Here is a 27,066-nt window from a genome sequence, read left to right as displayed (position 1 = left end):
CAGCAAGGGCCCAAGGCTCAACCCAGGCTCCACTTCCGCCAATCGCCCTCCCAGGGGCGGAGCCAAGCCGAGTCCACGCTGAGCCGGGGCCTGGCGCGCGATGGCGTCGGCGGAGGAAGCACTGCCGGCCCTGGTGGCGGAGCTAAGCGCTCAGGAGGCGCAGGCCGCCTCGCTCCCTTGTTGCTTGGCAACCGTGAGGCAAATGACGGCCCTCTTCCGGGACGCGGCGCCCAGGTGAGGAGGGGGAGGGGAAAAGGGGGGCGCGCGCCTCGCGAAGCCAGGGAGGCCCAAGGCGAGCGGCGGAAGAGCTCGCAGAGCTATTTAACTGATATGAGCGCACACGTGATATATACACACACGTGACTTGGCGCGAGGAGGGGAGCTCACAGGTTAAGCAGCCCGCCTTCATCCGCGCGCTCTGGTTAGAAGGGCGCGTGGACACTGGAAGATGAGGGCCGCAGAGGGATGGATGGTTTTGTGAAACCGCAACTCCCATGGTTCCATAACATTGAGTCAGCCATGTAGGCTGTTAGGAATTGGGTTGTTGTAGGTTTTTTCGGGCTATATGGCCATGTTCTAGAGGCATTCTCTCCTGACGTTTCGCCTGCATCTATACTGCAGTTTCTCAAGTCACTCCTGACACGACCAAAGCTGCATCTATGGCAAGCATCCTCAGAGGTAGTGAGGATGCTTGCCATAGATGTAGGCGAAATATCAGGAGGGAATGCCTCTAGAACAGGGGTCCTCAAACATTTTAAACAGAGGGCCAGGTCACAGTCCCTCAAACTGTTGGAGGATCGGATTATAATTTGAAAAAAACATGAATGAATTCCTATGCACACTGTACATATCTTATTTGTAGTGCAAAAAACACTTAAAAACAATACAATAATTAAAATGAAAAACATTTTTAACAAATATAAACTTATTAGTATTTCAATAGGGAGTGTGGGCCTGCTTTTGGCTGATAAGATAGGATTGTTGTGTGCTTTCAAGTTGTTTCAGGCTTAGGTTGACCCTGAGCGAGGGGCGGGTAAATAACCTTGGAGGGCCATATCCAGCCCCTGGGCCATAGTTTGAGGACCACTGTTCTACAGTGCCAGGTAGACTGTTAGGAATTGTGGGAACTGAAGTCCAAAACACCTGGAGGGCTGAACTTTGCCCATGTCTGGTGTAGATAGGGGGCCTTCCACACAGCCATATAACCCAGGGTAATAGTATGATAGCTGGGTCCGGGAGCTCCCGAGCGTTACAGAGATGCCGCATTGCTCCTTTGGGAGCTCAGTTTGCGCGAGAGAGACTAAGCTAATTAAGGCAGGCCGGAGACAGATCATATAGAAGGAATGTAAGAGTTCTTTAATGGTGAAACCCTTACCCAAACCTTTACCCTAACCCTGAACCGTACTGTAAGCCTAAGCCTAACCCCTTACCCAAATCCTTACCCTAACCTTTACCCTAACCCTTCTTGTTCATTCGTTCAGTCACTTCCGACTCCTCGTGACCTCATGGACCAGCCCACGGCAGAGCTCTCTGTCAGCCATCACCACCCCAGCTCATTCAGAGTCAAGCCAGACACTTCAAGGATGCCATCCATCCATCTTGCCCATGGTCGGCCCCTCTTCCTTTTTCTTTTAAAAGAAAGATTGTGTATGTGGATACATGCAGATTAGTATTATTATGAAAGAAGCAAAGCAAAGTTTATTGCTTAGTCCACTGACCGTTTCAACATTAAAAACAAAAACAGAAACGTACGCAAATAAACAATAATCACTATCCTAAGACTCCCATAATAGTGAACTAACATACATTCAAACTTGATTAAGTTAAAAGATAATTAAAAATATCATTAAAATACCAAGGTAAAATTTCAAACCATAAAAATTAAAAATGAAGGTTAAAACAAAGGTTAAAATAGACCAGCTATTGCACAATCCCAAGCCACTTCAGATATCTGCATCACCCCTACAGTTTGCTTTGCTTCTTTTAGGATAATACTGATCTGCATGTATCCACATACACAATCTTTCTCTTCCTTTTTTCCTTCCATTTTCCCCAGCATCATTGTCTTCTCCAAGCTTTCCTGTCTCATGATGTGGCCAAAGTACTTCATCTTTGCCTCTAATATCCTTCCCTCCAGTGAGCAGTCGGACTTTATTTCCTGAAGTATGGACTGGTTGGATCTTCTTGTGGTCCAAGGCACTCTCAGAACTTCCCTCCAGCACCACAGTTCAAAAGCATCTGCCTTCGCTCAGGCTTCCTTATTTTCCAGCTCTCACATCTGTAGGTGACTATGGGGAATACCATTATTTTAACTATGCGGATCTTTGTTGCCAATATGATGTCTCTACTCTTCACTATTTTATCAAGGTTGGTCCTTGCTCTCCTCCCAAGAAGTAAGAATCTTCTGGTTTCCTGGCTGCAGTCTGTGTCTGCAGTAATCTTTGCACCTAGAAATACAAAGTCTTCCCTAAACTTATGCTAACCTAAACCCTAAGCCTTACCCCTAACCCTTACCCTAAACTGTACCCTTATCGTAACCCCGAAACGTAACCCAAACCCTAAACCTTGCCCTAACCCTTACCCTAAATGTCCCATCCTTTCTATCCTTCCTTTGCTCTCTCCGCTCTCACTCCACCCCCTCTCTTCCCTTATTCACAGCTGCCTTTGCGACATCTCCGTAATGAAGTCAGTAAATAATGAACACCACTCCAAAATGCGGGAATTTCAGACAACTAATAATGAAGTGCTAGTTAATACTTCCCAATTAGAGGATGCCTCCAGGCAGCGATGGCTAGACTAACTCTGCGCAATTACCCTCACTGATTGACTTTGCAGCTGCAAGGCCGTGTGTGCTTATTTGTTCAGTCACTTCCGACTCTTCATGACCTGGACCAGCCCATGCAGAGCTTCCTGTTGGCCATCGCCACCCCAGCTCCTTCAAGGTCGAGTCAATCACTTCAAGGATACCATCCATCCATCTTGCCCTTGGTTGGCCTCTCTTTTTCCTTCCATTTTCCCCAGCATCATTGTCTTCTCTAAGCTTTCCTGTCTTCTCATGATGTGGCCAAAGTACTTCATCTTTGCCTCTAATGTTCTTTCCTCCAGTGAGCAGTCTGGTTTTATTTCCTGAAGTATGGACTGGTTGGATCTTCTTGTGGTCCTAGGCACTCTCAAAATTTTCCTACAACACCACAATTCACAAGTGTTTATCTTCCTTCGCTCAGCCTTCCTTAAGATCCAGCTCTACCTTGCAGAATCTTGAGCATTACCTTACTGGCATTATGCAAGGCGACTCAATGCTAATCAAGCTGACCAATTGCAACATTCACAAGAGTTCTTTATCCTACCCTGAATGTTCCACAGAGATATATACACACCTCACTCACCTCATTTCCAACAGACCTCTGGACAAACCTCCTGAGGATGGCTGCCATAGATGCAGGTGAAACGTCAGGAGAGAATGCTACTGGAACATGGCCATACATCCCAAAAAACTCACAGCAACCCATCTTGGCCTGAGCTTCATGCTACCAGCTTCAGCTTGCTCTTGTTCTCGATCTGTATATAGGGCTCGCAAGACCCTTGAAATGCGTGGCTTTCCTCCTCTTTGCATTTTGCAGTCATCAGTTACAGGGGGGCAAGTAGGCTAATATCTTTGCATTTTGCAGTCATGTTTACAGGGGGGCAAGTAGGCTAATATCTAGAAGCGAGCTATTCCCACGATCATGGAGGTTGTCATACACTCTCAATTTAGTTTCAAAAGCGCAAGCAGGGGCGAGTACTGTAATTGGTCCCTTGAATTCAAAAGAAGATAACATTTGTTTGTCTTGGGATGCCAGTTGTCTCATCTTGAATGACAAATTGCTACTGAAACAGAGAGGAAATTAAACCAATTATTATTATGATGTTTATTATGATGTTTATTTATACACCCCTTTTTCTCTCCACAAAGGAGACCTAAAGCAGCTTACATGAAAAGTATTTCAATGCAATTTAAAATATACATTAAAATAAAATTAAATATTGAGATATTGAAAAATTCACAGTTAAAATCCACAAAAACTTATTTAAAACAGATATTGTTATACCCTTAGGTCCATTTTTTTTTTTGGAAAAGAAAACCAAGTTCTACCTGATGAGCACAAACTTGTTTCGGAGTGTGCAGGTTTTTGGGCCCTGTGTGCTTTGGGGGAACCCACCTAATACCTGTGGTGGTGTAATGACTTGATGTTGGACTTTGGAAGAAAAGAGTGCCATGAAAGCCCACTGGGGGACCTTGGGCAAGTTACATTATCTCAACCGCTGGAAAGCAAGGCCAAATGTGCTCTGAACAAGTTTTGCCAAGAAAACCCAGTGATGGCTGGTTTAGGGTTGTCATGAACCAGAAATGACTAAAGGTGCCATCCATCAGCTCCACCCCAACCAGCATAGTAAATAGTTTCAGGAGCTTGCCTGTATAGTGGAACCTCAACTTAAGAGCACCCCAACGTAAGAGTATTTTGAGTTAAGAGCTGTTGCTTGGTGTGGGTTTCACTTTGACATAAGAGTAACATTTTGCGTTAAGAGCTAGCGCCAGAGGGAGTGCTAACGTGAGAGTACAGGGCTTTAAGGTTTCAAGAGAGCACCCTCTATGTCTTGTGCTCTTGTCCACTTTGGGAGATTGCTATCCGCTTTGCTCTTGTCTGCTTTGAGGAATTTTGTGTTAGTTGGTTTTGTGTGTGTTTTTTGGCTTCATGAAGAGAGAGGGGGCCGAGAATGCAAGAGAGGGAGGCTGGTATGAGTAGAGTATGAAGAAAATGATGTTTCTGCCTCTTCACTTGGTGTTTTGTACTTCCTTGCCACAACATTGTGCTTCTACCATTGTGTTACCACTTTGTGCTTCTACCATTTTAAAGCTGATCTTTTTTATTGTTCCATGTAAATGTGCATTATTTTTTATTTGTAAAGTATGTTTTCTTATTTAAAACATATTACTAAAAAAGGGGGGGTGTATATTCAGGGGGCCAGAACAGATTAGTAGCATTTCAGTGACTGGGAATTTTTTGCTTTGAGATAAGAGTGTTTTGAGTTAAGAGGTTGGTCACGAAACAAATTAAACTCTTAAATCAAGGTATCGCTATATTAATATGCACCAAATGTAATGTTACAGCTTTGACCCCTGTGATTCTAAGCATGCTTAAATTATGAGTGGAAATATTCTGTGCTGTTGACTTTGATCATTATTGCATCAAAGTGGAAATAGCAGCCTGTAATTTTCATGCTAATATCCAGAAATATTTCTCAAAACAAGTGGTGCAGAAAAACAAATTAAATGAGCATAAAATTAATGCCAAAGACAGCCTCTGATCTTGAGATTCTGTTGGCTGTCCAACATACTTTATGGCTCATTTAATAATAATTTTGTAACATTTGGTTTTTTCATGTTCCAAGAGTATTTGGCTAAAAATCTTGGAATAATTTCCTTCAAGCAAGGTACTTGATTCTAGCTGGGGGCATATCTACACTGACCATTTAATGCAGTTTGAAGGCAGCTTGACAGTATTATACAATGCATGCCACAAATGTGTGCTGCAGCAGGATTTAAGACCTTTAAACTGGGATGAGCCAAGTAGAGGAATATCTCATAACGCATATCACTGCGCTCTAGGATAAACCACATTGCATGGTAGAAGTGCCTCTGCAGAATTTGAATTTTTGTGCGGATATCCACAGTGCCGCACTGATTCACACATGCTCATTCTGTTTGGGAGAGTTGAAAAATGTATTCTCTATGACTGTCAATTGGTTGATCCAGGAACCAGTTTGAGGCCAACCTGTGCAGGGTGAGTAAGCACCCTGCTTGCAAACCCAATTTGTGTCAAGTGGTTTTTATGTTCAGATTCAGCCCTAGGACTTTAAAAATTAAGGTCCAGATCTAGAAATATGAAATTGGAGGTAGATCTCTGTTTTATGGACTTCTTTCATTACTTTAATTCATGAGCATCTACAATAAATAATTCAAAGCCAAGATTCTTTAGTGTTCTAGCTTCATGAATATAAAATACTAGCTTGGGTACCCGGCGGTGCTCGGGTTATATAAAAAAGGCATTGTTTGTTTGGGGGTTGTTAGGTAGTATCATTTAGTTAATTAGTAATACTATTTATTAAGAAAAAGCCAGAATGTGATTTCGTTATTTATGAATACTCTCATTAGAAAATACATGTGGATGAATTACAGTTCACAGAATTGTGGGTCAATCTTTCCAAACCAGGCCTGTATGCATAGTTGGCCATGTTGAGTTTGTGTGCCAAGTGTTCTAGATCTGTTGTCAGATGGGTTCAGTGCTCTCTGGATAAGGGTGAACTACAACTCCCATATGCTAAGGGCAGCCACCCCCAAATCCTGCCAGTATTTACAGTTGGCCTCAGTCTCTCAAACCCCTCCAATCTGTTCAGTTGCTGATCAATTCATCTGTGTTTGCTGTGAGCCATAGGAAAGGGTAGGAGAGGGTGAAGGGAGAGGGAGTGGGCTGGGTCATGCAAATTCCACACAAGGAACCCTGGGATGCCTACCTGTGATGGAGGAAACACGTCTAATCTAGGACAAAATTCTCCCCGAATGAAAGCATTTCTTGGGTAGTGGGCCACAGTGTTTGAGGGAAGATATTGGCAGCATTTGGGCTACATGTTCATGGCGCCTGCTCTAAGCTGCAACATCAGTGGAGGGAGTGCCTTTGGAGGCTTCTCAGCACTTCGAATTATAGTCTGTTTGTGGTGGCCAGAGGATGTCTATGTAAGTGGACACCTCTGCCACATGCATACATACACATTTTTCACTTTTATTATGTGTATAGAGGAAAGAGTGTTTGGGCTGACCTTTTGTTTAATTATGATAAGACTTGTCTGGTGCAAACTTGGTTTTGTATAGATTTTTCAGTTATGCACTGTTTACACTCTCGGCTCTTCTTCACATTTACTTTCCATTTCAGGGAGGCAGCAGATGAGAATCTCTTCCAAAAACTTCTACACATTTTGAGGAAAGCTTCACATGAAATTGATGGGGTCTGCCAGGGTGTCAATACATTGTCACATCTGGATCCTTATTTGCTCCTGCTATCAGAATGTTTTAGATGCCTTCGGAATGCCTGTGTCCAGTGTACCAAGAATCAGAACATTATGAGGTACAAATATGCATAGTTTTCCAATGCTTAAATTCAGACATTTGTTTCACTCTGTTGAGTTTTTCCTTGACTCAATCTTTGAAGCAGACTGACTTTGAAATATTTTTCTCTCTGTGCTGATCAACTTCATCTTACTGTGTCCATGTTTGGTATATTAATAGCAGCTAATTTGAAGTTTTGTGAATCTTCTCAGTTTGTTAAATTTTAGCGCAAGCTAACTGACCAGTGAATGAATATTTCTTTTATTCATTCACACACACACATACACACACACACATACAAACACACATTTCTTTTGTAATTTCTTTTCCCTCTCAAAGATATATGAAATGGTACCATATTTTGATTAAACAGGTTTTTTCCAGTGATATTTTTTTCCTTTTGTTTTTAAAGCTTCCTTTGTATTTCTATCTTTCCAGGATATATTTTACCCTTTGAGCACAGTTTTCCAATTAATTGTGGACCCATCTGAGAGTGTTATCATCTGTCAATGGCTTTCATGGCTGGAATCACTGGGTTGTTGTATGGTTTCTGGACTGTATGGTCGTGTTCTAGCAGCATTTTCTCCTGATGCTTTGTCTGCACCTGTAGCTGGCATCTTCAGAGGCCTTTGAAGATGCTAGCCACAGATGCAGTTGAAACATCAAGAGAAAATGCTGCTAGAACATAGCCATACAGTCCGGAAACCACACAATACCCAATAATCTGTTCTACATGTAATAGTTTGCTAGTAAAAATACAGGGTGTTTTTTTAATGGACCCAATTTGAAATTTCTTTATCTCTGCAACCAGGAAAGCCCATGAATAAAACTCATAGCCCTTGAAAGCGTGAGACATAGTTTCACAGGATTGCTGCTAGATGCCTCTCCCAACGCACAGACACCCTGCAGCCTCAGACATTCCTAAGATGGTGACCCCATAACATAAAGCCTAATGAGATATTCTTCATTTACAGAGTTTTAAAAAAGATTTGTTTCTGCCTCAAAATTGTTAGTAAAACATGACAACCCGATAATTCATTTAAACTGTGTATAACTTTTTGTGTAATTGTAATATGTTGCTGTTGTGAAATATCATGGTTTGAAAATGTGCCCATAATTTTGAAGCACCTTATTTTACAGGGCCCCCAATATGGTGGTTTTTTGCGATCCAAATAAATTGATATCCATAGCATCCCCACCTTGTGATGTGATAGAAAGAAGAAATAAGATTAGTTTGGAAAAAAAATTTGACAGACTCATGCTAGTTCTTAGCGATCTCTGCATTGTCATCAGGATTCTTTCTGACTGGCCAGTAGTTTCCTGGCTTTTCTTATTTGCCTTACTCTAGTTTTTTGGCATCTTGCCTTTTTTCTTCCCCTACTACCATTTTTAATGCATCTACTTGGTTAACTGAGGTATACTTGTACTTTTCAGTCCTCTTTCTTTACTCAGGCCTTTTTTCTTGGTCAGTGTCTCTCAAGAATATGAATGATAGTAGTGTTCAGAAATCCTTTGCCTCTTAATTTCTACTACTGTGACATAAGAGAAAATTCAGCCAATAACTGCTATAGGTCGAGTATCTCTTATCTGAAATACTTGGGACCAATGGAATTTTTAATTTTTCTGGATTTTGAAATCCTGATGTTTGCTTATATATAAGTAATGAGATAATTTTAAACAACATTTGTAATAATTTTGTGCATGAAGCAAACTTTATGTAATTCAACCATGAGAAAGCAAAGATGTCCCTATCTCAGCCACTCGTATGAAGACCTTTGGATTTTCAAATACTTTATTTTTTGGAATTTCAGATAAAGGTAGTAGGTTCAGAACCATATAATCTTTCTGTTGTATTGTGATATATTATACAAATGTTGGGCTTTTATCTAATGTTTAAAACATTATTTTCTTGTTCTTTCATAACAGAAATGTGGGTCTTATTGATGAATCTGTCCATCTTTTCCAACTGTTTCAGAAACTGGATAGTGATGTGGAGTCATTATTAACAGGTAAGATATTAGTGAGTTATTGCCAGGCAAATAAGATGCAAAAATGTAGTAACATACAAAAACGTGTATTTCTTGGTTGAGCAGCTATTGCAAAATTTATCATAGGATTGAGAGCAGTTGTCAGAGGATGATGTAGTGAAAGCTTCCCTGCCTAGTCATAGTAAAATGAATTTAGATCTTTGTGGATTTAAATGCCACAACCTTGTGCATATTTCCTGTAACTGGAAACATTGTTTTACCCTTTTATAAAAATGAGTTGAATGTTTTTTTCCCCATGGGAGTCATTTTAAAAGCAAATGTGTCACTATGTCAGCCATATGGATCATTTTGGATTTTGGAATTCTGGATAAGGGATGTTCAATCTGTGTAAGTTTCTCAAGAACAAAGCAGAGCAGATTCATTTCCCTATCCTATATGACAAAACAAAGAGAGACTCATTATATGACATTGCCCTTGTATCTCACTTCTGCAAGCGATTTAACAATTTCCCTCCTCTTCCTCTTCTGATTTAATGAAGTGTGAGCGAAGAACTATTACATAGTCAGCCCCAGATTCTTGTTGGAGAACTGTGATCTAATTCTACAGCAGGATTGGGCAACTGTGATTTGGGGCCTCTTTTAAACTTGGGCAAATTGACAGTGGCTGCAATACTTGTCTAATATCTTAATTTTTAGTGTTCTTCTGTGTCAGAAAATGTGGTGCTCTCAATCAAGAAATGATTTCAGGAGGAGGTGGTTCTACTACTCTATCTGTCTTCGACTGAGAAAGTGTTTTCTAGGGAAAAGCCTTCATTATATATACATTTCAGTGATGTTCGTTGTGTTAGTTTTCCATTTATAAAATTAATTTAGCTTCTTTACATAAGTCACACCTGTGACTCATGTATGTACTCATGGATTGCAATAACAAAGATCATATAAAATAATTAAAAAGCTAGGAGCACCCAGTGGCGAAATGGATTAAACCAGTGGTTCTCAACTTGGGGTCCCCAGATGTTTTTGGCCTTCAACTCCCAGAAATCCTAACAGCTGGTAAACTGGCTGGGATTTCTGGGAGTTGTAGGCCAAAAAAATCTGGGGACCCCAGGTTGAGAACCACTGGGTTAAACCCTTGTGTTGGCCGGACTGCTGACTGAAAGGTTAGCGGTTCAAATCCGGGGAGTGGGGTGAGTTCCTGTGTGTCAGCTCCAGCTTCTCATTCAGGGACATGAGAGAAGCCTCCTACAGGATGCTTACACATCTGGCCGTCCCCTGGCAATGTCCCTACAGACCGCCAATTTTCTCACACCAGAAACGACTTGTAGTTGCTCAAGTTGCTCCTGACATGAAAAAGAGCTTGTTTTTCAAAAGAGCTACTAGAAAAGCACCTCATACTTTTTCATGTTATGGTAATGTTGCTTTTAATCTTTCCATATAACCAGTTCTTCCACTTTTCATAAAGCTTTTGTGATTTGCATATTTGCGTCTTTGAGCTGTCAAGTTTTTACTGATAAATGATATGTATGGTGGCCTAACAGATTGATATCCATTTAAAGTTCGAGTGGCTCTTCTAAATCCTAACTGGTTTGTGTGAAGAATGCCTTTTCTCACATGTGTTGTCCTTGCAATCATAACACTATGTAACAAAATTGGGGGAAAAAATCTGTTCCTAGTTTGAAAATGTTATTCTTGTTTAATTGTGTCGTACTTATTTTTAAAGTAGCTTCTATACTCCAGAAACTTTATTTTTGTGGCTGCCACAAACTATGTTCAGTTGGTTGAGTCCCGATGAGATATTCATGAAAAACTATAGCAAAATTTGCTGCAGCATGTCCTGGAAAAACAAAGTTTTTGCAGTTTAATAAACCTTTTCCATATTTTTATGATAGAACCAACTAAGAAATTGCGTTTATAATCCAGGAAAAAAATGTTTTACATAGTGAATTAGAGGCCCTTCTTCACACTTATGGGCATGGAGCAAGAAATTGGCTTTTTCTCTCATCCTAGAATAGAACTGGGAAGTTTCTTTATAAATGACTGTTGATTTAAATATGTTTTCTCTAGCAAAATGCCATATTTTATGGATATGTTCTATTTTCATATGAAATCAGTCCTTAGCGGTGGTACTAGAAGAGAGCTGTACCTTTTAAAGTCTTGCGGTCTGATAAGCAAAGCTGAGATTCCATTCTCACAGAAGACTTACCTGCTTTGAAATTAAATGAAGCAGTCAACCATTCAGACTTGAATATATCCATCTATGTTTATAACATTTGCCGCATCTGGTGGACTGGCATGTCATATGATCATGTAATACGGCGGGTGGACACCATGAAAAACTCATAGTGGGTGGTCAGTTCTGTTCACTATTTTTCTTGGTTACTTAAGTGGTTGAAATCCAGGTGTTTTTGCTACTTAAATACCTGGAGCAAGAAATTGTGTTCTTTAATTGGTAGTTTAATTATGGTTTTTATTGCAGCAGGAATGAGCGTTATGTGAAGAAAGATCACTATAATGTTTATTTAAAACAACCAAATTGCTCAGTTCCTTTTAGTAATTATATTAGGAGGCTATGGACTAAAATAGACATTTCACAAAGCACTTATATCTAAAATACAGAGAATGGCACGATGCATGTTGTTGAATGCATCTGTCCATTTCTCATGTCGGTATTAAAAACATAAATAGCACCAGCTATTGATGGCAAAAGAAATTTTCCTCCAGTGAATGTCTTCTGAGAAGGAATTTTGTTTAGCAATATAATTGTGTAGTAATGCTTACATTGGTCTTCTTTCTCCGCTGTATCCTCAGTAATTACCAACTTAAACTGTCCTCTTCCAGGTGATGCTATTTCAATTTTTACGAGCTTGCATATTGATTACAAAGATTAATTTAGGCTGCAACTCTTTCCACGTTTACCTAGTAATAAGTCTTGTTGAATTCCGTGGAACTCACTTCACATACAGAGGATTATTTGTCATTTACCATTGTCTTTATTTATACTCTTTCCCCTAATATTGGAATTTAAAATGACTTACAAATTTAAATTATTATTAATGTCACATGAACTTTAGTCTTAACATCTTAAAGTTTTAAATGAAGAATGGCCAACTTGTGGGAGCTGAAATCCAAAACACCTGGTGGACTAAATTTGGACTAAATTTAGAAGGTGATTTAAAGAAATGACCATGTGGAGAGAAAAAGCAAAGTATAAATAAACAACAACAATCCAGTTTTTAATAAACTGGCACTATATAATCAGACACTAGAGAGCGCTGTGATACATCCTTTAAAGAACAAGTTATGCAAGATTAACACATCCTTTGCCCAGATATTCTTAGAGCTGCAATTTTGCTATGGTTCAAAATAACTAAATTGGTTTAAGATGTGACAATAGGCCTAACATTTTAAGAATTAATGAAATACGTTCAATCTTAAATTATGACAGCTTTAAACATATATTTGAATGAAATAAATGACATAGTTATAGCCCCCTTTCCCTACTCATTTACAATTGAGGAAAACTATTATAGGCTGCATAGTGCAGTGTTTCTCAACCTGTGGGTCGGGATCCCGGGGGTGGGGGTCATGAAGGGGTGTCAGAGGGGTCGCCAAAGAAACATCAGAAAGCACAGTATTTTCTGTTGGTCATGGGGGTTCTGTGTGAGAGGTTTGACCCAATTCTATCATTGGTGGGGTTCAGAAAACTACAAATCCCAGCAACTACAACTCCCAAATGTCAAGGTCTATTTATCCTAAACTCCACCAGTGTTCACATATTGAGTATTTGTGCCACATTTGGTCCAGATCCATTTTTGTTTGAGTCCACAGTGCTTTTTGGATGTAGGTGAACTACAACTCCAAAACTCAAGGTCAGTGCCCACCAAACCTTTCCAGTATTTTCTGTTGGTTATGGAGTTCTGTGTTCCAAGTTTGGTTCGATTCCATCATTGGTGGAATTCAGAATGCTCTCTGATTTTAGGGGAACTATCAATCCCAGCAACTACAACTCCCCAATGACAAAATCGATCCCCCCCCCCAACCCCACCAGTATTCAAATGTGGGAGTATTGGGTATTTGTGCCTAATTTAGTCCAGTGAATGAAAATACATCCTGCATGTTAGGTATTTACATTGCGCTTCATAACAGTAGCAAAATTATAATTGTGAAGTAGCAACAAAAATAATGTTATGGTTGGGGGTCACCACAACATGAGGAACTGTATTCAGGGGTCACAGCATTAGAAAGGTTGAGAACCACTGGCATAGTGTGAAATAGCGATATATCAAAATAAAAGTACTACATCTCTCACTAACCACTTTATTTTTTAACTTTTAAAACCACTTCAGTTTATAGTAATGGAACTCAACATCCTAAAAGTTCCCTTCTAGAAAATTAAGCGAAGTATATGTCTTTACCATCTTTTGCTTTCTTTTAAAATGCATCTGGCATAAAGGTTTTAGGTATCACATATATTATACAAATCTTCATGCCAGGGCAATTTCAGTATTTTAAAAAACCCTGCATTTAGTGAAATGTCTCATTCAGTAAATTAATACTTAAGGCCTCAAAAGCAGATGGTAAAGGGATTTTAAAGAGATTGGCATTTTCATGCCTATATATGTGTGCATGCGTACATGTGTGCATGTGTGTGTGTGTGTGTGTGTGTGTGTGAGAGAGAGAATGCCAATTCATGGAGGTCCAGAATATCAGTATAAAAGGCATTTTGGTAAAAATGACAAGTACCGAGTTTCTTCCCTTGTTCAACAATTGGCATAGCATATAATTAAATATTAAATACAGTTAAATACATATTACTAAATGTTAGCCCAATAGAGATGGAGGTTTGATTGCCTGGCCCTTGAAATAGTAAAAAAGTAGCTGTTTGAATGGTGCCGAGCCAGCTGGCAAACGGAACTGCTTAGAGGGCCTGGGAACACTGCTTCTTTGGAACACAGAGAAAGAAAACTGAAAATAAGGTCACTTGGGGTTGAGCACAAAGTAATGTCCACCTTTTTCTTTATGGTTTCCCCCCCTTCAAATTATGAATAAATAAGAAAAGTTGTTGAAGGTAGCATGGAAGGTATGTTACTGTAACATCTTCATGCAAGAATAGACAGAACATAATTTGTGTACTCAGTGCTGTCATGGCATGGTAGATTATCCTGAAGTAGAAATCTGTATTTTTGCTATGCTAAAATTTAAAATAGGATCAATTTGATCTGCATCTCCATCTTATTGCATATAGATTCCCCTAACAAAGGCCAATTGTCTGCCCAAACGGACAATGTGGCATCTCCAGTTTGACTAAGACACATCCCTTTGATCCACCGAGTGGGCACTGAGGTAGAAATAGGCCCCTGAATCATAGAGTTGGAAGAGACCTCATGGGCCATCCAGTCCAACCCCCTGCCAAGAAGCAGGAAAATTGCATTCAAAGCACCCCCGACAGATGGTCATCCAGCCTCTGTTTAAAAGCTTCCAAAGAAGGAGCCTCCTCCACACTCCGGGGCAGAGAGTTCCACTGCTGAATGGCTCTCATAGTCAGGAAGTTCTTCCTAATGTTCAGATGGAATCTCCTTTCTTGTAGTTTGAAGCCAATGTTCCGCGTCCTAGTATCCAAGGCACAAGTTCGCTCCCTCCTCCCTGCTTTCAGTTCAGTTACATATCCCTTAGCTAGGCAAATATGTCTCTGCAAAGTTCTGTTTGGTAGGAACCCTCAGACTTCTCTTTCCTTTTCAGTCACACTCTGTGCCATGTTGGGCTTATTGATATTTATAGTATTAGTTTTCAATTGGTCTGCTTGGATTGGAAAAATGTAGAGAGGATAGAATTAAGTAAGTGGAGGAGAACAGGAGAGCCAGATTTGAAGGATGGCTTGAACAGATAAAATGAACATGCATCTTGGGTCTCAAAAAGCTGAAAATGTCCTGAAGTGGAATGAGTGACCAAGACAGAATAGTTGCATAAGTCCTTATTTAGTATGGGTGTGTACTGAATATTGTTCCACGAATAAACATTGTGGCCAAGAGCTTCTCTCGCCTCTCAGCATCCTGGCTTTTTAACGCACATTAAAATGAATCCCATGGTTCAGGTACAACAGGGACCTCTGATTTAGAGTGAGGCAGAAATGAACCAGCATCTAAGGGGAAGAGCAATGGAGGAATCTTGAACACTGTGTTTTATGATGTCTGCAGCAGTGATCCAAACCTGTCTGTGTTGTCCCTTTAAACTGCAGGGTGATGACTGAAAAGATTGACCCATGGCAGTTGTGTGGGTTAACAGAGAGGTCTGCACAATTTGTGATGAAACACTCTTTGGGTAGTATAATAAAAGGAATACAGAATGTATTTTCTTTTGCTGTGGTATAAATTTCATTGTGTTATTTGAAAATAGCACACAGTAAACAAAATTATAAATACACATATTTTGTACACTGTTTTAGATTAACTACTTTAAAACTGTTATAAATTCTTCAGTGCTGTTTTGATACTTGTACCTTATGCTGATCTTTTGATGTGGAATATAAATATTTTAATGAAATTAGCGTATTGATCCTATCTATGTTTGCTCACAATCCCACAAGTTTTATATAGTATTGTTTCTTGATAAATCAGTGGACTATATCTTAGGAGATTTGAAGGCAATGTTTTGTTGTGTGATAAAAATATGTTGATGGGATATCTTTCTGCTCTCCTTCTAGCTTTCCGCTGTGGACTCCAGTTTCTTGGAAACGTTGCAACAGGAAATAGTGAATCGCAGAACACAATTTGGAAACTCGCTTTCCCTTCCCTTTTCTTGTAAGTATCAGGAGGTATCTTCCTTTGTCCAAAATATGTTATCACTGATTGGTAAAATGCAATCACATAATTCTTGATAATGTTAATGTTGTTATGGAGCAAGAGCCCTGGAACACAAAACAAGGTTTTAACTTAAACAGTAACTTGAACACCGAGCCTCTTCAAGGTCTAAATACAGAACAGAAATATAGCATGCAGCTGAGATAACACAAAGTCCCAAGATTCAAAGGCACAATCTATAGTCAGGCTTCCAAAATCAAATCGGGAAAGCTGGGCAAGCTGATGTCCAAATTCCAAAGGGTAATAATTAGTACTCAACTTCATTAATAAAACCAGGAGGTCAGTCCAGAGTCCAGATACAAGGCTTCAAGATTGAACATGTATAAAGCATGGATTCAAGGTTCAGCAGAGTATAATAAGACAGGATCACAAGAATCAGGTCCGGGTATTGAGATCCAACCAGGGGTAACACCCAAGATACTGTTCTCCGAAAAGCAATCTCTTGCAGACCTCTTTTTATGCAGAGATTCTCATTAGCAGCTCGTATCAGCAGGCTTTCATCAATAATCTCGGCAGTTTATGAAACATTACTGGGAATGGAAAGTCAGCTTGACCTCTTCCAAATAGGAGAGAGGTTAACCCCTTCCCAACACTTAGCCGCAGCTGAACCAAACCCACCAAACTGCTGCTCATGACAGTTAAAGTGCTCAGGGAATGGTGTGATTACAGTTTTGAACAGGGGAGTAGTGGCAATATTCTGATTTTGTTTCTATATGTTAACTTAAAAGATCCAGTGCTCTAAAATGTTGTTTGAAATGGGATCTCACATTGTAGGATTATCAGTGTATTCTATGTGCTCCAGGTTTGATTCTAAAACATATACAGTTAGGTGAGTTCTAGGGAACTGACAATAAAACAATTCTCTAAGTGGTAACAATGCTAAACTTTTAAAGGTCCAGTGCTAAGAATAAAGAAGTACTGTCTTCATTCTTTATTTTTATAGTCCTTATGAATAAGATGTTGTGACAATGGTTTTGAGGATATGTTTTGCAATAATGCACTTTTTGGAATGGCACTATCATAGGTGAGGCATTTCCTCTTGTGTATTGTGAGCAATTTCCTGTTTTTAGATTGCATGTTGTATACATGGTTTCTTTATTCATTTTAGTGTTAAAATACCAGTAATTTTTTTTAATTGCCTGATTTTAATTAGGTTTTCCTTTCAAAATTGTTAATATTGATTAATAAATGAAACTATAATGAGCTGGATTTTAAGCTGATACAGTCCTTCCGAAGAAAGAACAAATTGATTTTTTTCTCATAGTATAGTATCAGCAGTCCTAATTTCCTTCTCCTTCAAATAATATGACACTCTTGATCTTGCCAGTTCTCACATCCTTTGAAAATATGCATGATGAGAAAGTAGTGTGTTACTTTTTATTCTTTGCTAGCTTAAGGGCTAATTGAAAGCAAATTAGAAAAGGAAAGCCTGCTTTTCGTTTGATTCTTAAGATCTAGGCAATGGTTCTCAACCTGTGGGTCCCCAGATGTTTTGGCCTTCAACCCCCAGAAATCCTAACAGCTGGTAAACTGGCTGGGATTTTTGGGAGTTGTAAGTCAAAACACCTGGGGACCCACAAGTTGGGAACCACTGATCTAGGACATTGTTATCTTCTATTGTTACATTTTCTTAAAGAGCCTTCACCCATACATGATGTTATTTGTTTTTTGAGGAAATGCTTAAATCATCAGGATGAAAAGATAGTTGGCTACTGCTGCATGGTTCTCGCAACATGCCTCAACCCTGAGAGAATGAAAGAACTACAGGATGAAAACAACTTGAACGTAGTCCTTGCAGTTTTGAAAGCCTACAGAAGGCACCTGGAATCAGAATGGGTGTATGTATTTATTTTTTTTAAAAAAACTGTCTCAAAATATTTATGAGGCCTCTTATTAAGTCTTTGATTATCTCTTCTTTTCATATTAAAAATGCCACTTCTTTTGAACTCCTTTTGATATAGCCACTATTGTTTCCTGTGAGAGTAACTGGGCATATGGGCTGAGAAAAAAAACAACAGCAGATGGAGCTGTTTTTCTCAGCCCAAGTGATGCAAAGGGAAAGGCCCAAGAAGGAGGTATGGGACAGCTTCAGTAGAGTCTCATGAAACTTGGAAAGGTCTCTACTCACTGATCTTAGGTGCTAGCTGTTGAGTGCCTCACAGGGAAGAAAAAAAAACAGCCAATGAAGGCTTGCTCTTTTGATTGATGCTAAGATGCCTGTTATTAGATAAGAAAATAGCTCGGGGCTTGTTCAAAAGTGTGGAGAATGGGGAGTGTAGAGATATTCTTTCCTGTGGAAAATAGTCTTTGAGAGTCAAGGCACATGGGTTGAAGCATAACATTTTTCCCTGTGTGGTCATATCACTTCGGCAGGAATTAGGCTTTGGTGCAGAATGCTATTATATAATACTTACATTTAATTTTCCAGTTTAATTTCTTTTTCTAATAAGGATATGTACTTTAGTTTCCTGGTATTCTCAATGTTTACGTGCATTTGGGAGGTTGAGTCTGGGTTATAGCAAAAGGAGAAAAGTAATATTCTGAGTTTGCAACTCTGATTCAAATTGATCTCCTGGAGCTCCAACTGAAATCTCCCTTGCCAAATGCTTCTGGAAATCTGCTGGTGTGTAGGCTTTGGCAGGCGAGGGTGATGCCCACTACTAATCTTTTACTTTCCCTGGGGCTTTGGGAAGGCAGAACAGCAATCTCAGTTCCCAATGTCACTTCTCCCCCATTAAGCCATTGGTAGTACTGCCCAGCTCTCCCCACAGCTTGGGGGGGGGGGGCGGTGGGCGGCGGGCAAAGCAATCTCAGTTGCCAACTGTCCTAAATGCCAGTGAATTGACTTCAGTGGGGCATTTGGTGACTGAGATCATTGCTTCTCCATTCTCCTTGTGGTTTCGGAGAGGCAGGACAACAGCAGTCTGTTTCACTAATTGACTCGAGAAACCTGCCAGGCATCGAGGGGTGGTGGTGGTTGATGGTGCCCACTGCTGCTTTTCAACACTTTCTGAAGCTTCCGGAGTAGGAAAGGGCAATAATCACCAACCATCCTCAATCCCTACCAGTTCATAGGCTTCAGGAGTGCAGTGGGTGACATATGACTACTTAGTTATGTTGTCTGCCACTTTGGGAGGTGGGGCCGCCATGATCTCGGTTGCCAACTGCACCCCTGAAACCTACAAACTGGCAGGATTCAGAGGAGTTGTTGTCAAGACCCACCAATGCTTTTCTGCTCTCCCTTTTGCTTCAGGGGATAGGAGGAGGCAGGGCAACAACAATCTCAGATATCGTATTGCCAGTTTGTGGACTTTGAGAGAACAGTTGACGATTGAGAGTGTTTCATCTCCCCACAGCTTTGGGAGCGGGGGTCAGGGAAGTAGTGATCCCAGCCATCAATGTCCCCCACCCCAGCTTATTTATTTATTTATTTATTTATTTATTTACAGCTTTTATATTCTGCCCTTCTCACCCCGCAGGGGACTCAGGGCGGATTACAGTGTACACATATATGGCAAACATTCAATGTCAATTTTTGACATACCAACATATACAGACATACACAGAGGCTATTTAACTTTTTCTGGCCGCCAGGGAGCTGTCGCTTTCATCGTCCATCTGCGACGCTGATGAAGCACTTCCGCATTCCCCGCATGCTTCCCCGCTGGACTGCTTTGCTGGAGTCTTCTTTATGGCCTCATAAATCAGTTAATTTAGTCTCTCCACACTTTTAAGGTGGTACCTTATTCTCCTACTTGACAGATGCAACTGTCTTTCGGGTTGCAAAGGTCAACAACAGGCTACACACAATTGGTTGGAAACCCACTCCAACCTGGGCTGGCTTTGAACTCATGACCTTTTGGTCAGAGTGATCTTAATGCAGCTGACACTCAGCCAGCTGCACCACAATCCCGGTGCTTACAAACTGGCAAGAGTCAGGAGCAGTCCTGCTGCCCACTGCTGCCACTCCATTCGCTCCATAGCTTCAGGGGGCGCAGATCAACATCAGTCTCCCTGGCAAAACACTCCTGAATAGCTGCTGTGGGGCATATTCTTCATATTCCCCCTCTTTGAAGAGCCCCCCTTGCCTCCACAAGAAAGCCTCCCAAAGATGTTTACGGTTTTCCACTGCCATGCAGTTCCTATGCCTCTTCATCCCTGAAAACTTACACATATTGCCCCTATTTGGCTTGTGAGGATATCCCTTCCTCCTCATCTCATTTAGTAGACTCCCTCAATCTAGGGTTGTATTTCATTGTTAACTTCATTTTTGAAGCAATCAACACAATTTTAGCAATTTTCTTTCTGCTGTGAGAAAAAATATTCAAAATGTTAATTTTTTAAGACTTCCTCTGCACAAAATTTGGACATGGCATTTTTGCATAGAGAAAAGACTTTTCTGCTTAGGAAACAGCATTTTCCAAAAACATTGTGTTCAGCATAGAAATGCTGTTATCTTTATCATTTATTATTTCATGCTGAATATGTCCTGAACTGTGAAGATTCTTACTAGTTCAAAGTTTCTTGACATTCAAGAAATATGTTTTTCAACTTTTTTTAATAATGTAATCATAGATAGATAATCTGTATAGTAAACAATTCTTGTAATGCCAGTATGAACTAAATTAATACACTGCAGATTAGCTAACTTTGCAGTTTTCATATAACCAATGACAGTTTGTCCTTTTTTCCCTTCTTCTTTCAGGTTTTTGATTGTTACCAACCATTTGCTGAAGTGCCCAGAGTTGGTCAAGGCCATGTATGCCAAACTGAGCAATCAAGAAAGGTAACCCCAAAAACCAATGTGGGTTTTAGCATTTAGCATTCCATATAGAGTATCCTGTTCACATGATTTGAAAAAAACTTTGTGGTTTTATAGTTGGCACTGAATCTCTAAATACATGTTTCTATGTCAGTAATGGTTTTAAATTGGTTGGTTAACATTGCAATTTAGCCGCAACTGGCAGGGGTTTAGATAGGAGTTGCAGTATCCAGGTTGGTGTCTTTAGTTTGTAAAGAAGAGAAAGGCAAAATGAAGACAAGGTTTCGTGACAGCACCATGCCTTTTATATGCAACTTATGCCCTCATTAAATAGCTAGACTATGGTCACTTGTACAGGCAGTCCTCAAGTTATGAACAAGATAAGTTCTGTAGGTTTGTTCCTAAATTGAATGTGTTTGTAAGTCAGAACAGGTGCATTTTAAGGGTGATTCTAAACACACACATACACACACAGAGAGCTAGCTTTGGATGGCATAGGAGAGGGTCAACATGCCCGTGGTCTTTGTTTTGCTGTCTGTTCCTCTGTTCAGAAGATTTCACCTCAGTTTCTGTCCTTGTGATAATTGGATTTTGACAAACGTGGCTTGTTGTGGAAACAAGGTTTGGTGATAAAGCTTAAACTGAGACACCTTTTCCCATGATAACTCTTTCAGGAGTAAATTTCCCTTCTGAGAGGTAGATTTCTCTCACTTCCTATTGTCTGACTCCTGTTCTTCACCATGAGTCACTTGTAAGTCAGATATTTGTAACTTGGGGACTCCCTGCATATATGTGTGTGAGAGAGAGACAGTGAGAAAGAAAGAGATTATAAGTGCATTTTACCTTTCCACCAAACACACAAGCACATAGGTACAAAAATATTTAAATGTTGTGATATGCAGTTTCAGTTTCTGTGTTCATCTGCTGTAACAAAGAAATAAGGTGTAAACAAGCTGGAAAATACAGAATATAGAGAATGGAGTTGCAAAGTGGATGGATGTTGTTATGGCTTGGATGGATGTTGCTATGGTCCAGGTGATTTGAAGGGTTTTTGTGTGTGTCAGGAGCGACTTGAGAAACTGCTAGTCGCATTTGGTGTGAGAGAATTGGCCATCTGCAAGGACGTTGCCCAGGGGATGCCCGGATGATTTGATGTTTTTATCATCCTTGTGGCAGGCTTCTCTCATGTCCCCACATTAAGAGCTGGAGTTGATAGAGGGAGCTCATCCGCCTCTCCCCGAATTTGAACCTACAACCTGTCAGTCTTCAGTCCTGCTGGCACAGGGGTTTAACCCACTGTGCCACCGGGGATTTGAAGGTAGACCAGTGGGTTAAAATGCTGAGCTGCTGAGCTTGTTGACCGAAAGGTCACAGGTTCAGATCCGGGGAGCGGCATGAGCTTCCACTGTCAGCCCCAGCTTCTGCCAACCTAGCAGTTCGAAATGTGAGTAGATTAATAGGTACCACTCCAGTGGGAAGGTAACAGCGCTCCAAGCAGTCATGCCAGCCACATGACCTTGGAGGTGGAATCTCCTTTCCTGTAGTTTGAATAAATTCAGAATTTTCCCCTTTCATATCATTAAAAATTAGAATCCTCCTTCCCCCAGGGCAACACAGTGTCTTTTTGCATAGGTTCCCAACGATACAGTGGTTATTTACGCCCTTTTTTGAATAGTTTCTATGGGGAGATGACTATGAGATCTGTTTGCTACCTTCCATTGAAGCATAGAATCTGAAGCTGTATAAAAATTCCAGAATTTGAGATTTCTCAGAGCAATATAGCATTATAGTTAAGACCTAACATTGTTTGCAAACTCTTCAAACACTGGTTTCACTCTCAGTTTCACCCAATCAGACCGTAATCATTACAACCTAACAATGGTGAGGAGAAACAGATCCTGATTACACATCTCGCTGCTCAGCACTTGTAAAAATGCAAACAATATCTTGAAAAGTACCAACGATCTAAGGAATTGGCTTAGAAAGAGAATGTTTTAAAGATATGTAACATACTTTTAGTATTGAATTAAAAAAACCCAGGCCACGAGAGAGCCAGTGTTACATAGTGATTTCAGCTTTGGACTACAACTCTGGAAACTAGGGTTTGAAGCTCTGCTCATCCGTGGAAAAGCATGAGATGATCGTAGGCATTACACACTCTCTTTGCTTCAAAGGGAGGTAAAGGTAAACCTCTTCTGAACAAATATTGCCAAGAAAATCACCTGAGATAGGTTCACATTAGGATCAGCATAAGTCAGAAACAACTCTAATCACATAATGAACCTCTGTAGGACACCACTTAGAAATAAAATGTCAGTTACAGCCTATGGGAACAACTCAAAAGATGGATAATTTAAAATTTATGCTCTGCTTGTGCCCAAAATATCTGAAAAAATGTCCATCTCCACATCATCCTGTTCTTTAAATGTGATTATCACCTATTCATTTATTTGTGTTTTTAATGGTCTTAGTGTAGAAATACCAAATATGATACCTTTTAACAAATCCTATTTCTAATGGTTGTTCCTTTCAAGTCTATTGGAAACATGTTGCAAATTAGACTTAAAATGATATGTGCGGGTTTTCTTTTCAGCAGAGGATACCTGTTGTGAAAAGGTATATTCTGCTAAAAGAGTACACTTTTTGAATTTTTATGCAGAGCAAGTCCCAAACTGCAAAATTTCTAATTCCTCTTGAATGCTCCTCATCAGGGTTTTCTGATACCTGATAAACCTGTTTTTCTACCATTTAAAAAATATTATTTCCATTACTACCAGCCCCTAACAACATCTCAACCAAATATTTAAATCTCGCTTTTCATTTTTAAATGACAGAATAATTTGAAAGACCACCACAGCCCCCAAATTGGGAGGGTCACTTCCTCCCAATTTAATCAATAATATTTCCAAAAACCATTTAATATATATGGTTTTTAATGCCCTGTCATACCTTTTGGTCATTCAGTGACCTTCAGACAATGGGAGGAAATATAGGTGTTATTATTATCCCACTTTTTCTCTCCATACGGAGACTCAAAGTGGCTCACAACTAAAGCATATCAATGCAACTCAAAATATACAAGTATCAAAACAGTATTGAACATCATTAAGAGCATGCAATATTACAGCAACCCCTGATTAACTTCTTTAAAAGCCTGCCTTAATAAAAAGGTTTCAACTTGTTGCCTGAAGGACAGCAGGGAGGGGGCCATTCTGGCTTCCCTGGGAAGAAGTGAGTTCCAGAGTTGAGGGGCAGCCACTGAGAAAGAAAGCCCGCCCTCTCATTCCCACCAACCAAGCTTGAGATTGAGGTGGGACCAAGAGACAGGCCTCCCCTGAAGATCCCAGGGCCTGGGCAGGTTTGTACAAGTGGATGTGGTCAGCCAGATAGCTGGACCTGAACCATCTGGTAACAGATTGGCAGCCAGTGGAGCTGCTTCCACAAGGGAGTTGTCAGCTTCCTGTAGCTAGTCCTAGTGCAGCTCTTTGGACCAGCTGAAGTTTCCAAGCACTCCTCAGAGGCAGCCTCATGTAGAATGCATTACAGTAATCCAGACAGGATGTAACTAAGGCGTGTACCACCGTGGCCTGGTCTGGCTTCTCAAGGAACAGGCACGGTTGGCACATGTTTTAATTGTGCAAAAGCCCTCCTGACCACCTCTTATACCTGAGACTCCAGGTTCAATGCCGAGTCTAGGAGGACCCCCAGACTGCAGACCTGTGTCTTCAAAGGGAGTGTGACCCCATCCAGCACAGGCTGTATCCCTATTCCTTGTTTTGCCTTCCAACTGACCAGAAGTACCTCTGTATTGTCTGGATTAAGTTTCAATTTGTTTGCCCTCACCCAGTCCATTACTGATGACAGGTACTGGTTTAGGGTCAGGACAGCTTCCTTGGCATTAGGTGGAAAGGAGTAGTAGAGCTAGGTGTCATCTGCTTACAGGTGGCACCATACTCCAAAAATCTGGATGACCTCTCCCAGCGGTTTCATGTATATGAAACCGCTGGGGACAAAATGGAACCCTGATGAACTTCACAGGTCAATAGCAGGGGGTTCAAACAGGAGTTCCCCAACACCATCTTCTGGATACAGCCCTCCAGGAAGGACTGTAGCTACTGTAAAACAGTGCCTCCCAGTCCCATCCCAACAGGACAACCCAGGAGGATACCATGGTCAATGGTATCAAAAGCCGCTGAGAGATCCAGGAGCACCAACAGGGACACACTCTCCCTGTCTTGCTCTCTGCGTAGGTCATTCACTAAGGTGACCAAAGCCTGGTCTGAAACCAGATTGAAATGGATCTAGATAATGCGTTTCATCCAGAAATCCCTGAAGCTGGGAGGCCACAACATACAAATTGTGCTCATTGTAGTTTGCATCTACGTTTTGAGAGGATGTATTTATGTTAGTCTGGAACTACATGATGTAGAATCTATGGAGGTCTGGCCTGGACTGATTGAGAAGCTTTTGCAATATAAATATATTTTTTTTAAATTTCAGGACTATGTTTTTAGAGATAATATTGTCAGAAGTTGATGGAAATAATTTGTTTATCAGTGAAGAAATGGTCAAATTCCTTTCAAGCTGCTTTCAGGAGAAATGTCAGTCTGTGCTAAAATTGGCTTCTACAGTGAATAATTACAATGAGGTAAGATTCTCAGGTGTTGTCATTTGATGCTGAAAAGATGGTGCTGTGCTACCTGGTAACAGGACCAAGAAGAATACAATCAAGAAAGCCGATTTTCACAAGCTTAGGAAATCATTGCATGAAATTCCATGTAGAAGGAAAAAGACACTTAGGAAGGATAGACTTACTTAAAGAACGAGTTGCAGAAAGCACAATCACAAACAATTTCATGGAAAAAGAAAATGGGAAACATCTGAAAAAGCCAACATGGGTGTGCAGTAAACTCAAGGAGAAAATGAAAAGAAAAAGGAGTGTGCACATAGGATGAAGGGAGGGAAGCTCAAGTTTTCAGGAGTAGTATAAGGAAATCTAAAGTTAAAAATGAACTGTGAGTCGCCCTAGGGCTGAGAACGGCGGTCAACAAATGCAGCAAATAATAGTACATTTTTACTGTTGTGGGATAAGATGCTAGAGCATGCCATTGAAGATTGCCCCTTGACTGTTGGCTGCGTTGTACAGCTACCTTTCTCTTCTTGGGGAATGCTCCTGTGTTTGCAATCAACTGAAGTTTGCTAACAAAGCAATTGGCATCTTAGTTTTAAAAATGTTGAAGCCGATATTCTCATGAAAATGCATTCAGATTTAGGCATGATTAATAATGGGGCATGAATTAAGATATGTTAGAAAATTAGAAACATCCATGTTTCAGTAGGTATTTTGTTCGTAACTTGTATCCTCTTTTCTGTAGGAAGCTCTGGTCACAGTTCGGCTCCTTGACGTTCTTTGTGAAATCACATCAAACGATGGACAACTGAAATGTTTGCAGGCTTGCCCTGATTTGCTTGAAGCTGCTATCAGTAAGTAGGAAACGTGCCCAGTATATAAAAATATAATTACAATATGATCTTTTGTTTTCTTTCAATTTGTTTTTAATGATGGAGTATTGACCTACGAATGAATTCAGTACTACTTTAGCACAACTAATTCAACATAGAAATAGCTTAAATATTCTAGCGTCCCTCTATCTCGTACTTGGGGAAACTGAATGTGGAGAGGGTAAGAAGGTCATTGTCAAGGAACGGATATTTACATGTGTGGAAGGAATAAACCTTCAGTTGTTGGAAAATGCTATTGGTGATACATTAACTGATTGTCTTTGGCATGCCCCATTCTCTCACTAAGGCACAGTTTTTCAACAGTAACACCCCCCTGGTGGGACCAGGAACACTGTCTTTTTTTTGGGGGGGGGGGGTTCCCTTCACCTTTGCATCCTATCCCCTAATATTGTTTCGGTTTTAAGTGTGTTTCACTCATGTTTGTCTTGTAATCACTATTAATTGAAAATCATAATAAAATTATTTTAAAAAACCCACAAAACAGTAACATCCCCCAAAGGGAGCTAGGGTTCTCTAGAAGTTAGTACTCATAGCTCTGATTCATTCTGCCTATATGCTCTAAAAATGTTAAGGCCAAAAATGTTCCATTCTGTTCTTTTCCTATGGCACAACACATACAACCATTTCTAAAGTTGTATTCTGTATGTTTGCAACTTCCTATGCAAAAATGCCTGCCAATAAGTCTAGAGCGCAGCTGAGAACTTGCTGACCAAAAGATCGGCGGTTTGAATCTGGGGAGCAGGGGGAGCTGCCGCTCTTAGCCCCAGCTTCTGCCAACATAACAGTTTGAAAACAT

General features: G+C 40.4%; 1 protein-coding gene across 1 annotated transcript in view; it reads left to right on the top strand.

Annotated features, from left to right (window-relative positions):
- The first annotated feature begins 61 nt into the window (after positions 1 to 61).
- The window catches only part of ATXN10 (ataxin 10), a 51,655-nt gene continuing 24,650 nt past the window's right edge, over positions 62 to 27,066 (top strand). The window contains exons 1-8 of the mRNA XM_060778127.2: positions 62 to 234; positions 6,969 to 7,160; positions 9,068 to 9,150; positions 15,829 to 15,925; positions 17,659 to 17,823; positions 20,691 to 20,771; positions 25,248 to 25,395; positions 26,123 to 26,231. Of these exons, the coding sequence (XP_060634110.2) occupies positions 101 to 234; positions 6,969 to 7,160; positions 9,068 to 9,150; positions 15,829 to 15,925; positions 17,659 to 17,823; positions 20,691 to 20,771; positions 25,248 to 25,395; positions 26,123 to 26,231 (1,009 nt within the window). The 5' untranslated portion in view covers positions 62 to 100. The remainder of the gene's footprint in view (positions 235 to 6,968; positions 7,161 to 9,067; positions 9,151 to 15,828; positions 15,926 to 17,658; positions 17,824 to 20,690; positions 20,772 to 25,247; positions 25,396 to 26,122; positions 26,232 to 27,066) is intronic.

The sequence above is a fragment of the Anolis sagrei genome, chromosome 5 (assembly GCF_037176765.1).
Source record: "Anolis sagrei isolate rAnoSag1 chromosome 5, rAnoSag1.mat, whole genome shotgun sequence".
Lineage (NCBI taxonomy): Eukaryota > Metazoa > Chordata > Lepidosauria > Squamata > Dactyloidae > Anolis > Anolis sagrei.
This window is presented reverse-complemented; position numbering and strand designations above follow the sequence as displayed.